General features: G+C 44.0%; 1 protein-coding gene across 11 annotated transcripts in view; it reads right to left on the reverse strand.

Annotated features, from left to right (window-relative positions):
* Positions 1–4,307: 4,307 nt before the first annotated feature.
* Positions 4,308–25,432, reverse strand: part of MAS1 (MAS1 proto-oncogene, G protein-coupled receptor) — a 31,738-nt gene continuing 10,613 nt past the window's right edge. For 4 of the 11 annotated variants that reach the window (XM_088795264.1, XM_074333772.2, XM_019749677.3 and 1 more), the window contains exon 2: positions 4,308–23,982. In XM_088795264.1, coding sequence (XP_088651390.1) covers positions 22,969–23,946 — 978 coding nt within the window. In that variant the 5' untranslated portion in view covers positions 23,947–23,982 and the 3' untranslated portion in view covers positions 4,308–22,968. The remainder of the gene's footprint in view (positions 23,983–25,432) is intronic. The other 7 variants (XR_016020098.1, XR_016020100.1, XR_016020099.1 and 4 more) reach the window with 7 other exon arrangements.

Genomic DNA, 25,432 nt, shown 5'->3' on the forward strand with positions numbered 1-25,432 from the left:
CTCCCATGCTTTCTTCTGCAAGTTTTATAGTTTTAGGTTTTACATTTAGGTCTATGATCAAATAAGAACTAATTTTTATATATGGTCCAAGTTAAGAATCCAAGTTCATATTTTTTTGCATGTGGATACACAGTTGCTCCCACACCATTTGTTGAGAAGACTATTCTCTCTCCATTGCCTTTCCTTTGCACCTTTGTCAAAGATCAGCCGTCCATATATGCGTGGGTTTGTCTGTGGACTCTATTCTGTTCCACTGATCTATTCATCTATCTTTATGCCAATGCCACACTGTTTTGATTGCAGTAGAAGTGGTTAAGGTGCGATGAGAAGCTTAAAAAATGGCCCCGAGGTCCATTCCACCCTGGAGAGCCTGCACTTCCCTCCTCCATTCCCAGGACAAGGGAAAAGCCTGCATCCTCTTCCCAGAGGTCAGCATGATCCAACTTTTGCTCAAATGGTCTTAGAACAGCCGCCACAAAGATTGTAGCAGAGAATATTCTGTGGAGAATATAAATGGTGGAAACTCTGCAAAAACTTTATCCACCATTTGCACCTCACTTCCCAAACCAGCACCTGAACCAAGCTTAAAGCAAATGGCACGCCCATGGGCAGGGAGAAGCATTCTCCTGTAGGGACAAAGATTGTCAGTGTTCCTAGCATGGGGTCATCCAGCTGGACACTTCGAGGTACTTACCAATGGAATGGGAAAGGCATCACATATTCATTCACAGGTCAAGTCAATCCTTCCATGGCTTCCAAGGTCTGATGGAGAAGGTGGTGGACGACCCTAGGTGACCCCCAAGGAAACCCACCTCCTGGGATTCACACCTTTGTATAATCCCCGCCCATTTGACTGTGAGTGGGACGCATGACCTGCATGTAACCAAGAGATGGCAGAGGCAATGAGATGTCTCTCCTTGATTAGGCTACTATATATATTATAAGACTCCATCTTGCTAGCAGACATGCTAGACTCTCCCGCACTGGCCATGAAGTAAATGGCCATGCTAGAGAAGCTCACGTGGCAGAGAACTGTGGCTTAGCCTTGCAACAAGAAGTCAATGACTCCTGCCAACAACCTGAGGGAGCTCGGGAGCCAATTTTCCCCGAGTGGATCTAATCGTGATCCTGTAGCCCCAGACAGCACCTTGACCACAGCCTGGTGAGGTGCTGCGGCCAAGCATCCAGGAGCATGCCCAGTCTCCTGACCCACAGAAACTCCGAGATTATAAATGTGTGCTGCTGTAAGCTGCTAAATTGGTGGTAATTTGTTATGCGGCAAATAGCTAAGTAATGGAGAGAGTAAGAAATACTTTCATGTTATCCACTTTTACTTTAAAATATTAAAATTTTGTTTCTAGGCGGTCCCTTCACACCAGAAGGAGACCCTTCCCTCCACTGCCACTGCCATAGAGGGGATCCCCCAATCCAAGCTCGTGGTGGAGCACCTTCTACAATGCATGATGGCGGAAGAGAGTGGTTCTCCCAAGGAAACCCAGGGTCCTGTGACCCAAAGGAAAAGGAGACAGAAAGTGAACATCCAAAAAATAATAACTGCCCACCTAAGAGTCCAACCCACTTCATTTGACAGAGGAAGCAACAGGCTCACAGAGGTAAGTGGCTTCCAAAGTCACCCCGCCATGACAGGGCAAAAACAAAACGTCCTCAACTCAGGACTCTTATCAGTAGAGGCCTTGTCTGACTAATGTTTTTGGATGATCTCTGTTCTTTTCATCTGTTTAGGAATATTTATTCAGTGACAAAGCATCAAAATCAAAGTTAGATAACTAGTGCAGATAAAAAGAAGTTTTAAAAAATCCAGCTGTGGAATCAAACTTATTTGGAAGAGAAACACCTATTTGGCTGTTCTTTTAAAATATTTCCAAATGGTTTGTGCATATTTGGGATTTTGAATTACTCTCACAATCAAGAACAAAAGAATAACATATATGAACCTGTTAAAGAAAAAAAGAATTCATTCTCTCTCTCTCTCTCTCTCTCTCTCTGTCTGTCTCTCTCCCCCTACACTCATAAATGCTTGTAGGTCTTTCACATAGAGCGATGGAAATGTAGGCTCTCTTAGTGGAACAAAGCTTTGAGCTTAAGCCATCAGATACCCTCCTTTACACACAAATAACTGAGTTGCTTGAGAAACCAGTTTCATGCTGGGTGCTCTGCTAGGTTCAGTGGCTGTAACTTCCCTGAGGTCTCCTGCTCTCTCCCTTCCGTTGTCATGATTTCTGTCAAGCCCACTGGTGGTCCAGGAGCACCGGAAGTTTCCAAAGGCAGTAGATGTGAAAGTGGCTTCCTGAGGTCAGAACACAGCTGCTCACTGACCCCACAGGGGCCCTGGTGCCCTCAGAGTGGCTGCACCACAGAGCGAGGCCCTTACGAGTAAGGGGCGTGTCACGGGTCAGGCACTCGGAAAATGGCGTTTGCCTCCTGCATGGCCTCCCCCTTTCTACTTCAGTAGCCATGCTCTTCGGGATGGCTACAATTCCCCGAAGGCCTACGGGGCACGGGAGGAGGGAGGGTACAGAGAGAGGAGAGAAAGTAAGTACAATGTCAAGTCCTGCCGTGTGATTCAGAGCAACATACCCTCTCTGAGCCTCAACTTCTCCCGTATAGAATAAAAGTAATAATAGCTACCCTGCAACCTCGCCATGGCGAGCAAGTCCAATGACATGGGTGATAGCTGTGTCTAAGCTGTTCAGTAAATATGTGGGTGCCTGTCTGAGCCAATTCCACATCCACAGTCACCTCCCCTCACCCACAGCAGAGGCTCGAGGGTTTATGGAATAAACACTGACACTGCAGCACTTACTGTGGGCCAAATGCTAAATGCTTTACACACAGAACACTTAACCCTCACACCCTCATAGGACACGAGCGCTGTCATGAGTCATTCCTGCTGTGTAGATAAGGAAACTGAGTCACGCAGGCTAAGGTACTTTGGAGTAACTAGCTGGTGTGCTAATACAGCCAGAACACAGACTCAGGCAAAGGATCCCACGTCAGGTTCCCCATCACCACGTTCTGCTGTCTCTCGAGTAAATGCAGTGTCCCCAAAGAAAGGGACCAAACTGCCAGGGAGCCACCCCTCTCATTTTTCCTTCCTTACGTTTTCCACCACCTGTCCCCCCAACCCTCTTAAAGCCTGGGGGTCCTCTGTCTTTCTCCCAGATGCCTGGATTCCGACCCCTCCCTGGCCCCTTTCACATCACCACCTCCACTGGGTCACCCTCCTCTTTACGGTGCCCTGACCACCTGTAGCTTTCTGAAGGTCACTCCCAACGCCTGGCGGAACTGGAGGCGTTCCACCTGGCCTGGGGCCAGGTATGCAAAGATATTCCCTTGATTGAAGGGCATGGCCTTCTCAGGCAGAGAAGAGCCCTTCCAGAGCAAGAATAACTTTCTAACCATATCTTAGAATAGAATCAAACCACGCGTTCAGACATTGTTCTTGTTGAAACAGTGCCTCAGTTGTCACCCTGCAAACTTCCAGTCGGCCCTGTTCTTCTCTCCTTTCCCAACCAGTTTGCTTTATTGGCTGTGGCAGCTTCAACATTTCTCAGAAGAGCTTGTACCTCCTGGTAGAATGAAATTAATGAATGTTGTAAGGTTGGAGATGCAGAAAGAAACCTAGAAAGCTCTTTCATCTTCTTTGATGCTACAAGTATGAACACTGACAGGGGAGAGAACCCTTCTCACCCTCATCTGGAACACCAGTGGGGGCAGCCAGGGTTCCCACAGTGATCGAGCATTATCACTGGGCAAGTGGGAACCAATCTAAATAGCCAACAATTGGATAAATTATGCTACAACCATAGAGTGCAATTTTATGATGGCGTTAAAAATTATGCTTCTAAGTGTAATTATTTTAAAGTATATACAGAGGGTGCCAAAAAAATGTAGACACATTTTAAGAAAGGAAAAAACTATTACAATTGTAATACTCTATACTGATAACAAAAGATGAATACAAGTCATGTTTGACTTCTGCAATTACAAGAGGTGCTCAAAGTGGTTACCATCAGTGCCCAGACACTTCTGATTATGGCGAACTACTGCTTGAGCATAGATAAAATCTCTTAAAATGTGTATACATTTTTTTGGCATCCCCGGTATTTCTGGGCAGAGGTTAGGTCACTGTTTTTATGACTATATTTTACATTTTCATGCCTGAAGGAAAAAAAACCTCCATGGGACCAAAGACCTAGCTGGTCCTTGCATTGAACAGTGGACAGGGTGGGCTACCTGGCTTCCTGGACAAAGTTAAGCAAACTCAGGGCATCTTTTGGCCAAGATTTCCTGTATTCTGCTTGTGTACAAAGCAATTATCCTTCTAAAACATATTTAAAAAACAAATATTATCTCATACAATGTTACATCATGACCAATTTAATTTTTACAAAACATATTTTTCATGTATTTGAAAATAGAATTGTGATTATCCATTTCATCAATTATATTTTACTGAATAAAATTCCCTGTTTCTTAGAGAAAAAAACATTTAATGACATAGGAAAATCATATAATTTAATTTAAAGTGCAAAAAGCTGAATACAAAATAGTAATGATGTTAAACATTTATTAACATGCCATGAAAAAGACTTAGATGAAGTATATAAAAATGTTTGTAATTATCTCGTATGAGTCACTTTCAATTCTCTTTATATTTTTCTACTTCTCAGATCCTCTATAAGCATTTAATATCTTTTAAGGAGAAAAAAAGATAAACTTTATTAAGCAAACACAGCAGTGACTGCAGCACTGGCACTCAAGTGGCTGCCAGCCAAGGAGAACACGTGGAGCTACCTGGGCCTCTGCCAGCGAAAAGTAAGGACACAGACGGTGGCTCAGAAGACGCAACTATTTTTGTTACTGTTGCTATGGTTACCTGAGCCCTTGCTTCCCTTTCCAGGCTGGTATGGTGTGGACAAGCAAGGGTGACAGAGAGTTCACATGAAACATAAGACCCCCAGCTCACTGCCATCCCTTAACAGAGAACATTACAGAATTAGGTAAAACACTGTTAGCCATTACGATATTTACTAATTTGAGACCTTCCTCTTTTCCCTCCATAATTGTTATAGTTGTGTTGGCCTAAAATGGTCTCCGTGTTGTATTCTTCTTCATAGCAGGCTCGGACTGTTAGCTCAAAGCCCACCAGCACCAACTCGAATTCTTACACATTCAGCTACTTAACATATAGTTCAAATAAATATATATATATATTTAGCCATTGAGAGCCCACCCATTTTCTATAACCCATGAAACTGCACCCACCATTTGTTAGCCACAGATAAAACAAACCCCGTAGCTATAAAAGACCCTGTATTAATCAGGGTTATCCAGAGAAACAGAACCAATAGGAGATAGATAGATAGATAGATAGATAGATAGATAGATAGATAGATAGATAGATAGATAGATAGATATAGATGATAGATATTAAGAAATTCGTTCATGCAATTATGGAGGCTAAGTCCCAAGATTTGCAGTTGGCAACCTGGAGACTCAGGAGAGCTGATGGTATAAGTTCAGTTTAAGTCCAAGTCCAAAGGCAGGGGAAGATCAATGTCCCAGCTTGAAGACAATCAGGCAGAGAGAGCGAACTGTTATTCAGCCTTTTTGTTCTATCCAGGCCTTCAATGGATTGGAAGAGGCCTTCCCACACTGGGCCTGTCAGTCTGCTTTACTCATCTACCCCTTCAAATATTAGTCTCATCCAGAAACACCCTCCCAGACACACCCACAATCATGTTTCACCAAATATCTGGGCGCCCTGTGGCCCAGTCAGCTTATGCAGAAAATTAACCTTCGTGACCCCAAACGACTGCTGCCCTTGGGATCTCTCTGACCCAGAGACTCCTTACCTTGCAGCTAAGTGACCTCATTAGGACATGTAAACCTCCTCTCTGATTCCTGTCAGTCCTGAGAGTTCCCATGCCCTCTTCTCCTTCTGAGTGGTGGCCCGCTGCCCCCTGTCTCTGGAGGGTGCCTGCTGTTAGGGACCTCCCGGGTATGCAACTTGTCCGAGTTCCGTCCAACGAAGCTGTTGTGCAACACTGCCATCTGGTGGTCGTATCTCTTCCTTGCTCAGCCTTGAAACCCTCCAACAGACCACAATAATCTTCACTGTACCATGGAAGAACTTTCTTATGGCCCTTCCTGTCCCTGTTCAAATCCTTGAGAAGACAGCGATCACCTTCAAATGATGTTCACTGCATCGAATCAGTCCTCAAGCTCCTTGGATTTCTTATCCCTCGCCCAAGGAATTCTGGGAGAGAGGGTGTGTTGGGGAAGAGAAGCAGGCAGGGTGAAGGAAGTCGCCTGTCTCCATCTCCTAGCTTCTCAAACAAGTCAGCAAAGTCAGAACTTAAACTACTCTGAGACCTTTAGTGGCGCCCAGCACAGAAACAGTTGATGCCCACCACCTGCCCTCTATGCACTTCAAAATATGAATAATACTAAACCATGAAACTCAGAGCTTATTAAAAATAATTATTACTAAACCATAAACTCAGAGCTTATTAAAAACAATTAAAAATAATGTGTTGGAATTAAAAATAATTTCTAGATTTTTCTGTATGCAAAATTCTAAATAACTTTATAAAAAATAAATGTTTTGATCCCTGACTGGTTGGCACATTTTGCCTATGGAGCAATCCTGTCCTGCTTACACTCAAGCATGGTACAAAATATAGATCCTGTGAGCCAGGCCACACCATTTATGCTTAGCATAGAGGATGGCATGTAGAAGATGCTCTGTAAATGTTTGAACTGATTTGAATAGTAGATAAGGTAGAATTATAATGACCATTTTAAAGTCACATACTATGGAAGACTATATTTTTCTTCCAGCTGACCTCAAGCAATTGAAATAATGTGGTATACTATTTACAGCTGTTTCTTTTTTTAACAAGAAAAGCTTGTAAAAATATATCAAAAGGGAGAAAATCCTTCTTGCATGATCCGTGAAAGAAATAATTGATAAACTGGACTTCATTAAAGTTAAAAACTTCTGCTCTGTGAAATTCAATGTCAAGAGAATGAGAAGACAAGCCACAAATAGGAGAAAATATTTACAAAAGACACATCTGATAAAAGACTTATCCAAAATATATAAAGAATTCTTAAAACTATACAATAAGAAAACAAAAAACCTAATTTAAAAATGGGCCAAAGACCTTAACAGACTCCTCACCAAAGAAGCTATACAGATGGCAAACAAGCATATGAAAAAATGCTCCATATCATATATCATCAGAGAAATGCACATCACAACAATAAGATACCACTACACACCTATTAGAGTGGTCGAAATCTAAAATGCTGATACCACCACATGCTAACAAGGACATGGACCAACAGAAACTCTCATTCATTGCTGGTGGGAATGCAAATGGTACAGTCACTTTGGAAGACAATTAGGCAGTTTCTTACAAAACTAACCATGCTCTTAACAGATGATCCAGCAGTTGTGTTCCTAGGTATTTACCCAAAGGAGATGAAAACCTACATCCACACAGAAACCCGTACATGGATGTTTATAGTAGCTTTAGTCATAATTGCCCAAACTTGAAAGCAACCAAGGTGTCCTTTAGTAGGTGATTGGATAAACTTTTACACATCCAGACAATGGAATATAATTCTGTACTAAAAAGAAATGAGCTATCAAGTAATAAAAAGGCATGAAGGAAACTTAAATGCATATTACTAAATGAAAGAAGCCAGGCTGAAAAGGCTACATAGTGTGATTCCAACTATATGACATTCTGGAAAAGGCAAAACTGGGGAGACAGTAAAAAGATCAGTAATTGCCAGAGATTGGGAGGCAGAAAGGGATAAATAGGCAAAGCACAGGGAGTTTTTAGGGCAGTGAAAATATAGTAGGCCCCCTTATCTGCTGCTTTGCTTTCTATAGTTCCAGTTATTCATGGTCAACCTTGGTCTGAAAATATTAAATGGAAAATTCCAGAAATAGACAATTCATAAGTCTAAATTCACTGCCATTCTGAGTAATGTGATGAAATCGTGTGCCTTCCCTCCCTGTCCTTCCCGGGATGTGAATCATCTCTTTGTCCAGTATCTCCAAATTGCTTATACTCCCTGCCCATTAGTTATCAGATCGACTGTCATGGTATCGCAGGGCCTGCATATTCAAGTAACCCTTATTTTACTTAATCATGGCCCCAAAGTGATGCTGGCAATTCGGATATGCCAAAAAGAAGCCATAAAGAACTTCCTTTAAGTGATAAGGCATGTATGTATAGGAAAAACACAGCATGTGTAGGGTTCAGTACTATCCACAGTTTCAGGCATCTACCGGGGGTTGTGGAACATATCCCCTGCAGTAATGAGGAACTACTGTACCCTGCATGACTGTATAATAATGGATACATGTCATTATAGAATGACATGTCCAAACCCACAGAATGTACACCAATACTGAACTGTAATGTAAACTATGGACTTGGGGTGACTATGTGACAATGTAGGTTCATCAGTTGTAACCAATGTACCTCTGGTGAGGGATGCTGATAACGTGGGAAACTGTATGTGTCGGGGCAGGGACCATATGGGCAATCGCTGTACCTTCCCCTCAATTTTGTTGTGAACTTAAAACTACTTTAAAAAACAAAGTCTTAAAAAATTCCTTCTTGACCAAACATTTAATATTTCTAAATTTAAATAGTGATATATTTTTTAAAAACTCAGATCTTTATTTGGTAGAAGGAGGCTACGTTATTATATAAAGCTTTCTGTTGCCAAAATCCAATGTAAATTAACTAAAAGGTCAGAATTATACGTTAAAAATATCTTAAGCCATTTTTGGATCACTGAAAGAAAGGACAGAAGGCAACTGACCTCTGATCTTTCATTTGTCTTATTTGGTAATTAATAAATATATTTGGAAATCTTCATTCCTTCTTTCACAAAAATATTTTACTAGAGAGAATAGTTAATATTCCTCATAAAAGGATGACAAATAGAACTAGTAAAATGCTATTTAAAGAATCATTTATTTGGCTTGTTAAGCTCTGCCTGTCTCTGAAAGCCAATGCCACTCCAAACTCCCAAGTCTTACAATGTCAGAACCCTCTGATTAATTGTCTTGATATCTACAATCTGTCTGAGGCTATTATCTGTGGAAATGTATTTGCTTCTGCCAAATATTCCCTTTATTTTCTCTTTATTGGAAGTAATCTAATATTCAGATAAGTCCCTATTTGGGACTCCTAGAGTGGTGCACCTAGCAGGGGAGTGCAAACCAGAGGTAGACAAAGCCACCCAAATCTACAGGTCAGCTTCAAATCAGCTCAGCTCATGATTGGATTAAGGTGATCAAACTCCACTCTCTCTGCCTCACCAAAGTCTGCAGTGAACCCTGTCTGGGGGAGATAACATCATGCAGAACTTCTACACCATTCCTAACCTGGGGTCTGTGGACCCCCAGGTTCTTTGGATTGCAATTCAGTATAATTGGTTTCTTTGTAATCTCGTGCATTTTATTATCTTCATTTAAAAATATTCTTCTAAAAAGGAGTCTGCTGGTTTCACTAGACTAACAAAGGGGTCCTGACACATTTATCATGTACAATGTCCAGAATGCAACCAAAAATTGCCAAGCACACCAAAAAAAAAAAAAAAAAAAAAAAAAAAAGAAAGGAAAAAAAAATAGGACAAGAGCAAAAATCTATTGCATTCTGGAAAAGGAAGAGGCTCCAAAAATTGTGGAGGGGGGTAAGGATGCATAAAGACTGTTTATTTATTTTAAAACATTTAAGTTCTTTGATGCAAGAAGATATAGATTCCTGCTAACTACTGCATAATTCATTTTTATTCATAATTTTGTGTACTCTTAATTCTTATCTCTCTCAAACCAATCTCATTCATCTTAGTTCATCAGCTTGAGCATTTGTTCATGTCCTTTAGCCTATGTTTTATCATCTAATTTCTCTCCTATTCTTCTCAACATGCCTTAGAACTGCCCTTCATGTTTCCAGCCCCATCTGTCTTCTATTTTTCACTCTGTACCCTCCAACTTGCCAGGTTCTGCACTGGAACACTTACTTCATTTGCTTCCTTCAGGAAACAGGTCCACAGGATCCATTTTTAGGAAGAACAAGGTGAAAATGACCCATGCAGCAGGAATTTCCAGATACTCCCTAGAACTGGTACCCAGATCACTGAACTAGGTTCTCCACTACCTGGGTTTTTCTTGTCTTGTCTGTAGGGAGTGGCTGCACAGCTTATGCAGAACCTTCCGCCAAAAGCTGAAATGAGAACACTGGAGCAGCCCCAGTTCCATTTCCTCTGTAGAGTTTAGCCATAACAGACCACGTTGCAGCAGCTGGGCTGGAGGAGGAAGACAAGGAAACGATTAATGAGCCAGAATGCCACAATTTTGTTTTCTTAATAGCTAAACTCTGCGCTACTTATCTCTGAAAGATACTGAGCTTGAAGGAACATCTTAATAGTTCCCCAGGGATTCCTCATGTCATCTACATGACATATAAATTTCTCGACTTCCTTTTTGGGAGTAATAGTGAAAGAGAATCCTTGGTCAATAGGGGGAAAAAGTCATTACTTGTGTTAGGTGAAGAGTAGGCGCTCTGGAGTCCAGCTGTCACAGTTTGAATTCTGGTTCTACTAGTAACCGGTCTGAGGACACTGGAGATAAAAATAGGATACTTACGTGGTTGGTTGTGAGTGTTAAACGAGATAGATTCGTGAAGCCCTAAGAAAAATGCCTGGCAAATAGCAAGCTATTTGAGTTAGTAATATTAATCTCAATTTCTCACGAAGTAGATATCATTATTTATACAAATAAAGTCTCACAACCCTGGCCAGTAGGTCTTACTTCTGAACTCATGTGCCTCCCAGAAAGGAATCTTGCTGTGCGAGCTGTGGAAAAGTCACTGTACACAATCAACTCCCTTTGCTGTTTAAAACACAAGGATATACCCAATCTTAAAGCTGCCCACGGCTCTAGAAACAATAAGAAAATTTGTTCCCTTAGTTTCTTGTGAAACATCATGGAATTGAAAAAACTTAGATAGCATGCCATCGTACAATTTTTATCATGGACGCATTCACATGTAGATCATGCAAAAACTGTACCACAGGACTCATCATCCTAGGTGTGCAGTTGGATGTTCGACAGAATATAAGTTAAAGGAAATACACCCTAATTTTTCAGAGACAAATTACCCAGGTGACGAATGTTTGTGACCCTGTGATTTCTTTCCTTCTCGGGTTTTCTATTTCATTGCTTCTCTTGAAACCCAAAGGAAGGATTCCAGGGCAAGAAGAGGGAAGGGAAATGAGTGTCACCCAGACATCCTGGACTTGGAGCTGATGTGATACCTGGAAATGCTTTGAGCTGCAGAGTGAGATGGGGATGTGAGTGGAGGGTGTGGGGGACCTTACAAATGGGGACAGGGGCATGCTGGGCAGCCAAAGGCCTGGACTCTAACAGGCATTTGTCACTTTAGAGTGTCCTATTATGTGTAGCATCTGTGGCACGTAGAGGCCCAGGTTTCGCGGGGGAAGTGAAAGGGGCAGATGCTCCCTCTGCCTGTCCCACAACAGCTGGGATGTAAATGTATAAACTTGGCGTTTTCAGCGCCACTGTCACCAGGACTTTGCAGACAAATAAGTGATTTGAATGTAATTGTGGTGGCACGGGGAGGCAGCAGCCAGCAGCATCTTGGCTTCCAGGTAGTGTCCAGGCAGTGCGGGCCGTGTGGGCCGCAGCAGCAGCAGCCTGACCATTCTCTGCCTGATGGGGCAATTCCGCACCTCAACAACAGCTCCAGATTCTTTAGGTCATCGATGACAGCTTTTCTTTAGACCTAGCATAACACAATACAGTACAATGCAATACAGTACAATTGAATACATTATAATACAATACAACACAGTACTGTACAATACGATATGATATGATACAAAATACAACAGCATAACTTTACAGTTATGCACGACTCCCCAGAAGGAGAAAGGAGAAGAAATCAAGACTATCTGAGTTCACAGACCCTAAAGCAGTGCTTCCCAACAAGCCATAACAAGGGACATTTTCCATTTGTTTGTATTTCCAATCCATTACAGACCATTTCTTTTGCAAAATATAATAAAAATAAGTGACTTAGAAAATGAAATAAAAAACAAAGTCATACAAAACACAAGTCTAATATTTTAATTATTAGATTCAACAGCCATGAAATTATTCTGTCAAATCACTATAAATTTTTCTCAACGCTTCCTCTGGTCTGGTCTCACGGTGGACCAGGAACCAGTCTAGGAGCTACTCCAGTCTAGACGGGGAATCTTTCTCTGGGTCAAACCCTGTTCTCATCACAGGCTGGGACTGAGGTGGGGGCTGGGGCCTCTCTGGGGACACCTCCTGAGAAACCTTCACCTGTAGAAATCCCAGTCATCCAACAGACACTGTTAAGCTCCTAAGACATCAATGTCTGCCTGGTCTTCCCGAACGGGCCCTTTCCTGAACTCGAATCAGCTTTGAAGAGCATCTCCAGGGTCACTCAGGGTCACTCAAGGTCATCTTTTGTAACCCAGAGGGAAAGTGCACAGGTTCTTCACGTCTCCCAGGCCACTTCCCCAGTGTTATAATTTCATTCTGATCCCCACAGTGTAATCATCTGTGCGGGGAGGGGACGCACAAGGACCCAGAGACTCTCTAATATGTCTGTGGCCCTAGGGAATGCTTTGCTCTCCTGCCCTTGTCTTCTCTCCTTTCAGTTCACCCAACTTTAAGACAAATAAGGAAAATGATTGAAAGTTGAGAAGAAGGTCTGTAAGGAAAAGTCAAAGCCAGCAGGAACTGTCTGAAAGCGAGAATACTTGAAGGGTCTTGCGGAGCGGGTGCTACGCAGCTGTCCGCCCCTCCCTCGACGATAGGCCCGCAGAAATGGCTGGACGTGGAGGACTGAGCCAGCCACGGGCTGATGGACAAGCTCTACCCGTGTAAAACCAACAGTGATTTTTCTACTTCACATGTCTAACAGAAGGCCCTTCAAACCTGAAATTCAACTGGTGTATACTTTGTTCTTGTTCTGTAGAAATAAAAGGCAAAATTTGGGGGTGCCAAGCCCTCCAAAAATATAATCAGTGCTGGATAAGTGAGTCCCTGGCTCAGTCAGATTCAGGAAGAGAAATGGCCCCCCTACCCCTGGGCCTCACCATGTCCTCTCTCCTTGGAAGAAGAAAGGTAGAAGCTCCCTTCAGTTTCCCATAAACATTCAACCACACTCAACCAGAGCCAATGAGGCTAAAGGATTTTTAACGAGGTTTCACTGTGCTGTTATTTTCTTTTATGTGTTTTAAGGAATGTTTTCAGTTTTCTACATTTGCCTAAAGGCAAATCATTCTAAAGAATTCACTTTAATCAAAAGCATGCATCAATAAATCAGTGTGATAATAACTTTTGCATTAATAATATCCTGAAATATTTATCCCACAACTCAGGACAAGGCTTATATTTCTTGTTTAGGATGGCGATGGTACAAAGCTTGCAAGTGCTAATCAACCCAATATTAGGAATGTTCTGTTTTTGTTTTGTTTTTTAACTTGTTAGCAATCAGAATTTATTCATGCTGTACTCAAAAGCCATATGTGAGATTTTTATCCTTCTAAAAACCCAACAAGAACCCTTATGCATGAGCATTTCATTCCTGGTCTCTGAAAAACTCCAATAATTTCCTCCGAACCTAGAGAATACAGTTTGGTATGACTGAATAAAATGGTCCTGGAACATAGAACTGGAATTATATCTACAGCCAAGTTAGCTACCAAAGAAAATCTCTCCCTCATTTCCTAGGATCACCTTATGATTTGCCAAAAATGGAATTTCTCAGCTTTACACATACCTCATTCATCAGGTTTGAGTCAAGATGTCTGATGGTTCTCTTGCAAAGTCAACTTTCCAGGAAACAATGAAGATTGGCCACCTCGAGGTCAGGATTGCAAATGGATGTGCTGAGGCCACATGAAAGGACTTCCAGAAGAGGGTTTTCCAAAATACTCTAGGCCAGGGGTGGCAAATTCCTACTGTCACCAAAGCTGGCCAACGCTTGTTTTGTGTGTGGCTACAAGTTAAGAGTAGTTTTTTACATTTTTAAATGTTTGAAGAAAAACAAAGGAGAATTTTTATGACGTGAAAATTCCATGAAATTTCATTTTAATACCTGTGAATAAAGTTTTTACAATCATATTCATTTATTTATGTTTTACCTATGGCTGCTTTCATGCAAAAAGGGCAGAGGTAAGTCCACGCAACACAGACACTATGGCCTGGGAAGCCCAAAATGGTGTCTTTCTGGGCCTCTGCAGTGCCTGCGTTGGGATCGTGTAGGGGGGCTCCCAGAGGAAACTACGCTCATTTGAAAATCCAGATTCTGAGATGGATTGTTTAATTAGCCTTCTGTCTTTGCACTGTCACTGGAGAACGTGCCAGTGCCACGCCCCCTGGAGTGATGGAGGGAGCTTGTCTGGCTTCTCTGCCATCAGTACTGTTGGCTGGGTGCCCTCATTGGGCCAGATACTGTCAAGGATGCTGAGGAGAACTCCTAGTGCCTTGAAAGTATAAGACCCAGTTGTTTCTATTGTGGCAAAATTATATAACATAACTTTGACCATTTTCACCAGTGTTAAGTGTACAATTCAGTGGTATTAAATATATTCACATTGTTAAGCAACCATCACCACCATCCGTCTCCAGAACTTGACTAAACACCCCCCCATTCCTCCCTCCTCCCAGGCTCTGGCAACCACCCTGTTACTTCCTGTCTCTATGAATCTGACTCCTCAAAGGACCTCATATAAGTGGAATCACACAGTATGTGTCCTTTTGTCTCTGGCTTATTTCACTTCACACATATGATCTCACCTACTTGGCACAGCTACTTTGTGAGGCAGGCTATTTTTATCCCACTAGACCGGATGCTGTCGGTTAGCCCCAAGGCCACCCTGAGGTCACCTGTAGTCAGATCCTGCACTTGGCCATGGCTCCCTCAGCCTCTCTGCCTCCAAGTGTTCTCACTGTGCTGCTCCCGAGAACAAGGCAGGTCCTGAAAAGCTGGGAGTTGTCACTGTAGCGTGACTCTTGCCTAAAGGGCAGGAGATGGTAGTTCAGCGCCACCCTCACCGCTCCAGCAGGGCGGTTCTGAGATGGACCAGAGGCATCTCATGACATGACATGTGTCTCAGAGGATCCTGGCTTTCCTGGGCCCCTGCTTTCAGCAGCTCACCATGCGGTGGCTTCCTCCCTTCTCTGTCTGAGTTCATACTCCTTCTCCATGACCCCCTAAATAAATGACCTGCACCAAATCCTTACCTCAGGATCTGCTTTGGGGGAATTCTAACTAAGTCACCAATTGTAGAGAATTAAGGGTTAGAGAAATGAACTTGTCGACTCTTGCACAGCTACTAACTAGAGTCTGGCTATTAGTCCCAGTCTTCTTTCTCCAGGTGAAGTGTCCTTCTCACTGCTCCCCTGGTAGTAAGAGAAGTCTATGCCTCAGGCATTAACAGTCTGGTGTTGGCTGAGGTATTAGAAAGGGAGTGTCAGCATCTGCCTGTAACTCACTGCTTCCCTCCCGTGAGTGCCCTGGGGAAACATGACCTCAGCCAGGGCTCCTTGCAAAGAGCTAATCTCAATCACACTGCTTTGTAAAAATGTACTCAGGGAACTAGTCCTATTTTCAGCAGTATATACCTGACCTGTCAGGGTTGCTTATTGGAAATAAATTTGAAATTTATAGTAGACTGATGGGGTGTGGCAGACTAGAGAACGGGGAGTAGTCACACACACGTTTTCTACCTGCGTAATACAGAGTATAAAACAGAGGGGCCCCAAAACTAACCGGCTTCCTTCGAGAACAATGTCTGCCTACATTGCTCAAAACTCACCAGTCAATCTGAAAAACTGAACAATGTTCTCATGTTCTCATGTTCTCATGCAGAAGGGGACGTTTTGGAAACTGCATCTCAGCTTTGGGCTCCTCCAGAAAAGAATGTCTCATTGGTGCCTGCATTTGCCTGTGTCATTTGAATCATTAGCTTTCTGTTGGGTACGATCTATAATTCACATTGAATCTGCTTTGGCAATTCAACCTTTTGTGTGAACACTCATACATACACACTTAAAGATAATAATTAGTGTGAGAGGATCTCCTTATCTAAGGACGGATAGTTTTAGTAAACATCTGTTAAAAGAGAATCTTGTTAAAATGAGGACCAAAATTTTCACAGTAAACCCTGAAAGAAAGAAAGAAAGAAAGAAAGAAAGAAAGAAAGAAAGAAAGAAAGAAAGAAAGAAAGAAAGACCTTAGTACATTATCTTGAAAAGTAAAATTAAAATTATCAAAAAAATGTTTTAGTTTGCCTTTATCAAAATGTATTGCAATTTCAACCACATGCTAATTCTTTTGAAAAAGTGAGAAACTGGTGGTTGATTTGGGGCCTTTTGGAAAAATTCATTCACAACTCTACTGTTTTCAGGAAGGTGCCTCTCAGACGCAGTTGTGTTGAAAGCAACTAGGCTCAACGAGAGGCCATGTGTAGGAACGCTGATGGCCTCTCCAGCCAGGCCCCCGAACCAGGTGAGGGCACCATCTTGGTGTCCCACCCAGTCCAGCCTTCAGATCACCACTGCCTCAGTCAACATCTGACTGCGATGCAAGAGACCCCAAACGAGAAGCATCCAGCTGAGCTCAATTAATTCACAGAACCTTGAAAAATAACGATACATTGTTGTTATGTATATATATCATTATATACACGAAAAGAGTTAATGTTTGGCATATTTTTTCTGTCAAAATTGTGCAATATAATATGATGTTCTTTATTTCATAGTGATTTTTCCTGAATATCAAAACAATGGATAATTTTTGTAAAAATACCTGAGGACTTCATTAGCTTTTCTAAGAGCATCCTTCAACATTTGATATTAAAATACTGCTATTTAGAAGCTCTCACCCCACCACCATCCTTGTTTATTTTCCTCTGATTCAACTGCTAACAGGTACAACTCTGCCCACATGCTCTTTTGTCAATAGTTTGCAGCAGTTATTGCAGCAGTTCTCTGACACCTCTCTTACCAACTTCAGGGAATCCTGAATATTTTGCAAACAGGGAGGGAGGCTTGGTGGGAACCAAATTTATAAGTGATACATTTGGTACTTAATGTTTTCATGTTTTGAGGACTTTTATTTTCCACACATCCTCGTAATGTTAGAGTCAAATGCGAAACAAAAAGAAGCTTCCTGTATGCGGTATCCAGAGATTAGTACTTTATGGCTCCCTCATCCTCCTTTCTGCACCCCTGTCCCCCACCCCACCCCTGATTCAGCAGCCTTAACACTTGGGTATCTAGCCTTGTAATGCTCCCTCCACAAGGAAAAGCACTGGAAGAGCGATATGTGATTTGGTGTGTTTTCCCTTCCAGGGAAGATTTCTAATTGTACAAGAGTTGAGTGAAACGTCAAACTTAACCTAAAGGGATTATTTCATGAGTGGTTAAATTGTAGGAACCCCATAAGGCATCTGCTAGGTGTTCCTCACACAACTCCATGAAGGCAACTAACTATTCCAAGAATGTCTACATTGGGCAGCAAGATGGTGACAAATGAGTGACATGGGAAGGCTGGGGCTCTCCAGCTGTTACCTCATGGATACAGTGTTGTATACAGAAAAACAACAGGCACACATTGTGGGGGCAGGTAGTCCAGGCCAATGAGACAGTTCACCAACCCTCCCCCATCCAGCTTCTTGAAAATCTGTCCTCTCTTGGTCTGGACTAAAACCGATGATGCAGAACAAAGAAGGGAGAATTACTGGAGAAATGTCCTTGGGCAGGAACCAGGGGGAGGGAGCTGTAGCACAGGTGTGGGCGTTCACCTCAGCCAGGAGCACACTGAGTTCCACCAGCGTAAGAAGGGGAGATGCCTCTATGCAGAGAAATGCAGCTGATCAGTGGATAGGATGTTGGTAATGTATGGAACATTTCTTCTGGTTGCTTCCCTTCTTGTGAAAAGGGATGAAAGCCATCAGCTGAGAGCGAGGGCGACAAAGAGCTGTTGAAAGACTAGAAGAGAAGGTGTGAGATGGTCATTCCAGGAAGGCACTCCTGAGACACCGACTCTGAGCTGGATGTAGAAGGATAGCGTTTGTTAGATTAAAAAGAAGGAAGGGCAATCTGTGCCAAGGGTCACATCGTTTGGGTGACAGGGTGACTAGCGGTGTCATTCACTGAGAAAAGAATAGAGGAGAAATGGTGGGCAACCGGACGGGTTGCATTTGAAGTGTTGGCAGGGCATCAGTCCATGCAGGAGACACAGCGCAGCAACAGGTTCTGGTCAGTATAGTTCTCAGGGTCACTAATACATGAGTGATCATAGATCAGCACACCCAGGGGGAGGGTGGCGAAGGAGAGTGCAGAGGCCCAGCCCCTGAAGCCACAAAACATGGCCATTGAAGGGATGAGCCAAAGAGCAATGAAAGAGGAAAGACTCTGAGAAGGCAGGACGGGATTCAGATGGGAGCAGAGGGAAATGGCTAACTAGAATCAAGAAAGGCACATTGTCAAGAAGAGTGGTTGCCGTGTCAAGGGCCACCGAAGGTAACAGTAGGGAAGAACCCATAGGATGTGGTGATGCAGAAGTCACTCGTATTCCTAGCTGTGCCAATTTCAATGCGGTGGGAGGGTCGCCAGCCAGCTGGCTGGGCGTGGAGGGGTGAATTGCAATGGAGAAAGTATGGACAATGAGTGTGGGAGAAGCTTTCCGGAAGGCTGTTCTGTGAAGGGAGGGAGAGATGGGACAGGAGCTGAATAGGACTGTAGGGAACGGTTTTAGTTTGTTGCCTGTGTTAAGAGGGGAGCAATTTAAGCCTGTGTATATGTGGAAAAGAACTCTCCCAGAGAGGGGACAAGTGGACCCCATCACTGCAGCACAGAAGGAGCATCTACTCTTCCAGGGGCTAGGACCACAGCCAGGAGCAAAGGACAGTCTCTGCACTCCAGGAGCTTATCCTCTAGAATGACAAATCCATGTGTAACATGAGGGTGTGATGAGCACGGAGGAGAAACGGGGGTGGTGGCTGGGTGTGAGGGGACAGTGAGAGCCTCCCTATTGAGCTGACATCTGATCAGAAGCCTGAGGGAAGGGAGGAGAGGAGCACAGACCTGGGGGAGTCACTCCAGGTAGAAGGAAGTTGAAAGCCCAGAAGTAGGAGTGCACTTAGCACGTTCGAAGAATTGCAAGGACGCAGGAGTGGCTGGAGGAGTGAGCCATGCCAACCCTGGAGGCCGTAGGGGGTGCCAAGAGTTCCACAGGGGCCAGGTCACCTAGAACCTTGTAGCCCACTGTGAGGACCTGGTTTTTACTTTAAACACACACACCCTTTGGTTGCTAATACAGCAGTAAGATTATTGACTGGGAGGCCGGTGGACAGGAAAATTGGGAAGAGAAGTCTTCAGACAGGAGAAGAGGAGGAAAGCAATGGTGTTGAATGGGGTTCTCCTAGATGGTAGGGAGGACCTGACAGTTGTCGCCTTGTAGCCTTGGTGCTATTTCGTTTCTTCAGTGATCTATGAAGCAAGCTAGTGAGGAGATAAGGACAGTGAGGGAAAAGGTGCCAGATAGAGAGTTTGAGGAGAGAAAGGGAGTTTGGAAGAGCTGCCCAGGGGAGGGAGAACAGGTTTCTGGGGCCATCATGAGAGACCAGCTGTTAAAACCATGACTGCAGGAGCCCTAATCTGATGGCCGTGAGAGCTCTCTGCACTGCACAGAAGGCTGTTTGGTGGCAGAGGCAGACCAGGAGGGCAGGATGAGAGGGCAAGGGGGCAAGAGCATCAAGGAGCATGGTGAGAGTGCCTGGACCAGGGACGACAGGGGTCTGACTGACAGGGACAGAGATGCCACAGAAGGGACTCACCGACGTGGCAAACTCAACGGTGAGAGACAAGAGGTCTCAGTGGTGTAGAAATCCAGGGGCAGTGGAGGTAAGAAAGTGAATGATGTGAAGGACAGGAGATCACAGTCAGACGGGACTGAGGAATTCTAGTTTTCAGAAGTAGATTGGTTTGAGATGCACCAAGGCTCAGAGTGCAGCTCAGAAAGGAGAGGAGCTGAGGTTACTTGAGTTGACACAGAGATGGAGGCCAGGGCAGGACTTGTGGAGATAAGAACGGTCACTACGGCAAGGCTGGGTGATGAGAGTGGATGCGGACAGAAGGCCTGGCAGCCATACTTCAAGGAAGTTGAAGAACGTGGGGCCAGAGGACAAAGATAACAACAGCAAAGCAAGGGCAGGGGGTGGTGAGCAGGAACACGAGGGTCTCCAAGGGTCTCTTCTCCAGCCAATCCACAGAAGTGAAGTGACTGGACTTCTCCCGAACCCTCGAATCCTTGCCTGTCGTCTGCCTGGAATCCCCTCCCTCTGGCCTTTTAAAATCCTACCTGCCTTCAAACAACCCAAGGGCACCACCATGAAACATTCCTTTACTGCTGAACATATGATTTCACCTTCCTCTTGACTGCCACACAATTTTGTTTATAATGCTCTCCTGACATTGATTTGTGTGCAGCTTGGAGCTGCATTGATTTGTGTGTGGCTTCTTCTGCCCCAGACCCCAGAGGCTCCCACTTGCTCCTCTGGGCCTTGCTCACATCATGGAGTTTGGTGGAGAAGGCCATCCATGAATATTTGTAGCATGAATGTTACAAACCCTTCCTCTTTGTCAAGGAGAGGCATCATGCCCAACACCCTGCTCCCCACACCCAGGGAATTCTCAGAAATGGCACCTCCTAACCTACGGTGACTTACGCATATTGTCAACGGGTATTTAGTTTACGCTCCATTTGTGCATATGTTCTTAGATCTTGTTTTCATTTTTACCTTATGCTTTACTTTGGGGGATGAATCTAGGTGAAGAAAGAGAGGAATTTGTCCTTACAACACTGCCAAAGCCTGAATCCTACCTCTTTGCAAGTCACGACTCTTTAAAACATTAGAAGAACTTTTATATTCCTTAAGACATTCAATTCCGCCACTTTATCTGAAGAAAGGCAATTAATGGGAGCTTCCAATTAGTTCACTATATTTTCCTTGGGTGAAAATTCCTTGTTTCTAAGAGTCTTAAAGTTTTTCTTCGAGACCAGCCTCCCTTTGAGACAAGAGGAGGTTGATCCTATTTTCACTGACCAAGAGACCAGCGCAGCATCTGGGAGATGACAGCAAACAGAGGAGGTCCACTCTGACCTCCAGGTTCTCTTCTTTCCCAGTGAAGATGCTCTGTTTTCAATCAAAAACAAGATCGTTCTGAATGTCATCTCTCCACACCCATCTGGGGCTCCTCAAAGCAAGCTGCCTCATTTCTGAATCAGATGTCATCACCCACTGAAAAGCCGTCTGTATCCAAGCAGGAGAGAGTGGCACGTCTCCCGCAGCGAAGCTGCCCCCATGCTTACAGGCAACTGTCTTTCGAAAAGGAGAGGATGGAAAAGAAACAGGAGGCAACAGAGAACCTTTCCATCACACCTTCTCTGACCCTTTGAGACAGTTAAAATCAATACTAATCGGCGTGAACACTTGACTCCCCACAGAGCCACATGAAGCACTGCCATTTTCGTGGGGCGCCTGGAAGAGGCAGAAGGAAACTAAACCTAATGTAGTCTAGAGACCATGACGGGTGTCCAGGCTCAAACCTGGGGTGTGCTGTCTGAAGACCCAGACACAAGTCACAGCAGGTGAGCAGCAGAGCACCAAGATGCTGAGGAATTCCTGCCAAGGTTCCTCCAAGATGTGGCCACCCTCTCAGCAGCCCCTGCCAATGAGCCTCCTTCCAGGAATGACACCCACAAATGCTCAGAAGGCGGGAAGGCCCAGAGGTGCAGAAACCCGTGCCTGCCTATAGGTGAGAACTCTGTGGTTATAAATAAATAACCCACTGCTTCATGGGGAGAGGGCCTCCAAAAGCACACTCACCCTCATGAACTTGTGAATTAAATTCCATTCATGAAAATTTATGTCAAGCAAAGGATGTCAAAACAGACTTCCCCTGCATCAAGCATTCCCACAGAGGGAAGGGAAGTCATGAGAAACCCCTCTACTGGTGGCCAAATGTCTGTCTTCACAACCTGAAATGATGCTGTAACACAGAGCTGGTTGGATGTGGTAACATCTGCAGACGTTTTCAATAGCGGTGCTGTACCATACTGCTTTCATATTGCAAGCAGAAAGAAGACCTTTGTAAATGTATGTTCAACATTTAAAAACACATAATGATATTTGTATGACAGAGCTGTGTGTGTACTTTACAGCACAGAAATACGTATTTCTTCTTCCACTTAAAGAAGGGAGGAGAGATTGACATTTGTTGAACATTCCAATGTGCCAAGTGCTTGGCACACGTTATCAGCCCATTTCATCCTCACCACAAGCCCAGGAGGTATGGACTATCACTGTCAAACATTTTATAAGTGAAGAAGCGAGGTTCTGAGAGGTTAACCCACTTGCCTGAGGTCACACAGGCAGCAAATGCCAAAACCAACCTGAGTCCAACACCCGTCTTCTTCCCGCGACATGCCTCCACCTCCTCAAGTTCCAACAAATATTTTTGTTACCTTTTCCTGTACACATCTGCGGCCTTTCCTGCTAGAATAATTTTTACAGTTCATGGGAAAATGCCGCTGGAAGGGCTGAGGAGGAAGAGAAAGTGTTTTTTTGATAGGTACGGATATGACAGAGGTACGACACATATTTAGGCATTTCCAAAAGATAGAGTACAAGAGTACAGTCTCGTGGTTAATTAGCATCTCATGCATAGAGGATGGGGGGTCCTTCTATATTACTTAGGAGACAGTTAAGTTGTCTTTCGAGCACAAGCTACAAATGACCTGTGTCCCACCATTTCTGCCGACTGTTCCCCCACCATCCTCAGACGACCGTCTCGATGGCGGCGGGATTGCCATTGCTTTCCTGGTGCCTGGGCTGCATTTCATCTTTGAAAGCCCTCGTGAGAACCACCTTTAAGGACTCCTTGAACCGCTTCTTCCGACTGCTGCCCACAAAGAAGTAAATAAAAGGGTTGGCACTGCTATTGATTGTGGAGAAGAGGAGAGAAATGTGGTGCAGGTTCCCAAATGTTGACCAATTCTCATGGTACAGCAGGTAGAAGAGTCTCGTGGGCATGACGAAAATGAGGAAAATGACAATGGTGACCGTGATGATGATGTACAGCTTCGAGGAATGGGATGTCCGTGTGTTCTTCCGGATCTTAACCACCAGGACGGTGCTGGACGCCACCATGAGTGGGGTGAAGAGCAGGAAGTTCAGGATGGCGATGAAGATGATCACCGCCTGGCAGTCACTTTGCGAGGGACTCCGCCCTTCACTGTCAATGCACATGACATATTCCATGGTGGTCACTAAGCAAGAGAGTGCCCACAGGAGGGTGCACACAAATGCCGACTGGTGCTTGGGGCGATGACATCGGTACCAGATGGGGTACAGCACGGACAGGCACCGCTCCACACTAATGGCGGTCAGCAGATAGAGGCCCATATTGTAGCCAAACAGAAACGTCACCAGTAATGTGACAGTTGTGTAGTAATAGCCAGAAGAGAGCTCATAATCTGAAGCATAGTCGACAGTCAGAGTAAAAATACAAAAAAGCAACGAGATGTCCGCGATAGACAAGTGGGTGATGTAGACCGTGAAGGGATTTCTTCTCATCCGGAAGCAGAGGAACCAGAGGAGAATTCCATTTTCAACAAACCCCAGAGGGGAGATGCTCATAATCACCCAGGACAAGACTGGGATCTTCTGATGTGTATCCCCAGAGGAGGTGTTCCTGCTGGCTGAGGAGTTCGCGGACTCCTCAACAACAAAGGAGGTCACGTTTGACTCATCCATGAGGAGGCCTCAGGCTAGGGCTCTTCAGGTAATTTTCTGTAAGTAAGTTAAAAAAATAAATGGACATTGATGAACTGGAGTAAAAAGGAGAATATCAGCTATGGATCACAGCCTTCGTGTTACGATCACACAAAAGTTATGATCATATAAAAGGTTGCATACATGTAACTTTATACAAAAAAATGTTTAATAGACTGTACAACTTTCTTTTTAATGATGATAAAATTGGACAATTTCACAGAGAGAGAACTGATTTAATAACATTTTTGATCCCCCCAAAGCCCTTAATTATGTATTATTATTTGATTGTGCCCAGGTGCCAAAAGGATCCAGCAAAGAGGGTCCACCAAAGAGAATCCTTTCCTGGCTCCGCTTCCGTTCTGGCCCAAGCTTTCTGAATGGTGTTTTGAAAATCATCTCATCTTCTGTACCTCCAGCTCCTGGCCCAAGGAACTTGGCACATTGTCAATGTTCAACCATTAAAATGCAATGACGATATACATGTTTGGGCAATGTTGTTGCTGTCATTTTTTAAGGCACAAAGTGCCATAAGTGTTAGGTAAATGAGAGTGGATGGCAGGCAAAATTATGTTCAATAGTGTACCAATATATGCGAAAGGGTGAACAATCAGAAAGCATTTCTTTTATGTGGTCTCAGGATCTGTGACAAAGATGGGCACCTCCTCAGGCTAGGTGTGCTGTGCAAACCAACCCTCTATGGTAGATGGTGAGCTTTTATGAGATGTCATCACACCCCCCATACCACAGGCCAGACCCACGCAGGAGAACACTACTGACAGACATTAAACAAAGCCCTAACCCGAAACCAACAGAAGCGCTGAATATTTTAGACTGCAAAGCAAAGATTCTCAGAGACTTTCCTTCATACTTTCTGAATTGCAAAATAAATATTTGCACGGTCCCCACCCTCTTCCTCTTAAATAACAAATATATATAAGTCACTTATACCACAGGAGAAAGACTGGGAGGCAGCCCATGGCGATTATCTCCCTTGGGGTGCTAAAATATTGATTTTTGCTTTTTGAAATTTGTCCTTGCAGACCAGGACCCCCACATGTGCAAATAATTAACCTTTAGGAAGTTGATCAAAACAATATTTTAAGTTAGCAGATACCTGCCTTTTGCTCAGAGCAGGACATCGATGTGGTATTTTGTGGAACGTAAATGGTCTGATACTAGACATTTCCGGGATGGAGTCAGCAGAACCCCAGCATTGGCAGGGCTCCGAGTTTGGGTCTCAGTGCCGCTGTTACCCCTCCCCAGTGGTGTGATGCAGAAACCCAGAGCGGTCCCTGCCTCCACTGTCCTGACCCCACGTTCCCACTAACACTTCCCTCAGCCATTCCGATGGGGTACTGGACACTGTTCTCACTGGGGCAGAGCCTTCTTTCATTTTATGAGACAGAAGCTATACCTCAGGACCCCAACACCTCAGGAGCCCCACACAAGAACCAGAGTCCACAAT

The sequence above is a fragment of the Rhinolophus sinicus genome, chromosome 2 (genome assembly GCF_057876585.1).
Source record: "Rhinolophus sinicus isolate RSI-liver-muscle chromosome 2, RSI-T2T, whole genome shotgun sequence".
Lineage (NCBI taxonomy): Eukaryota > Metazoa > Chordata > Mammalia > Chiroptera > Rhinolophidae > Rhinolophus > Rhinolophus sinicus.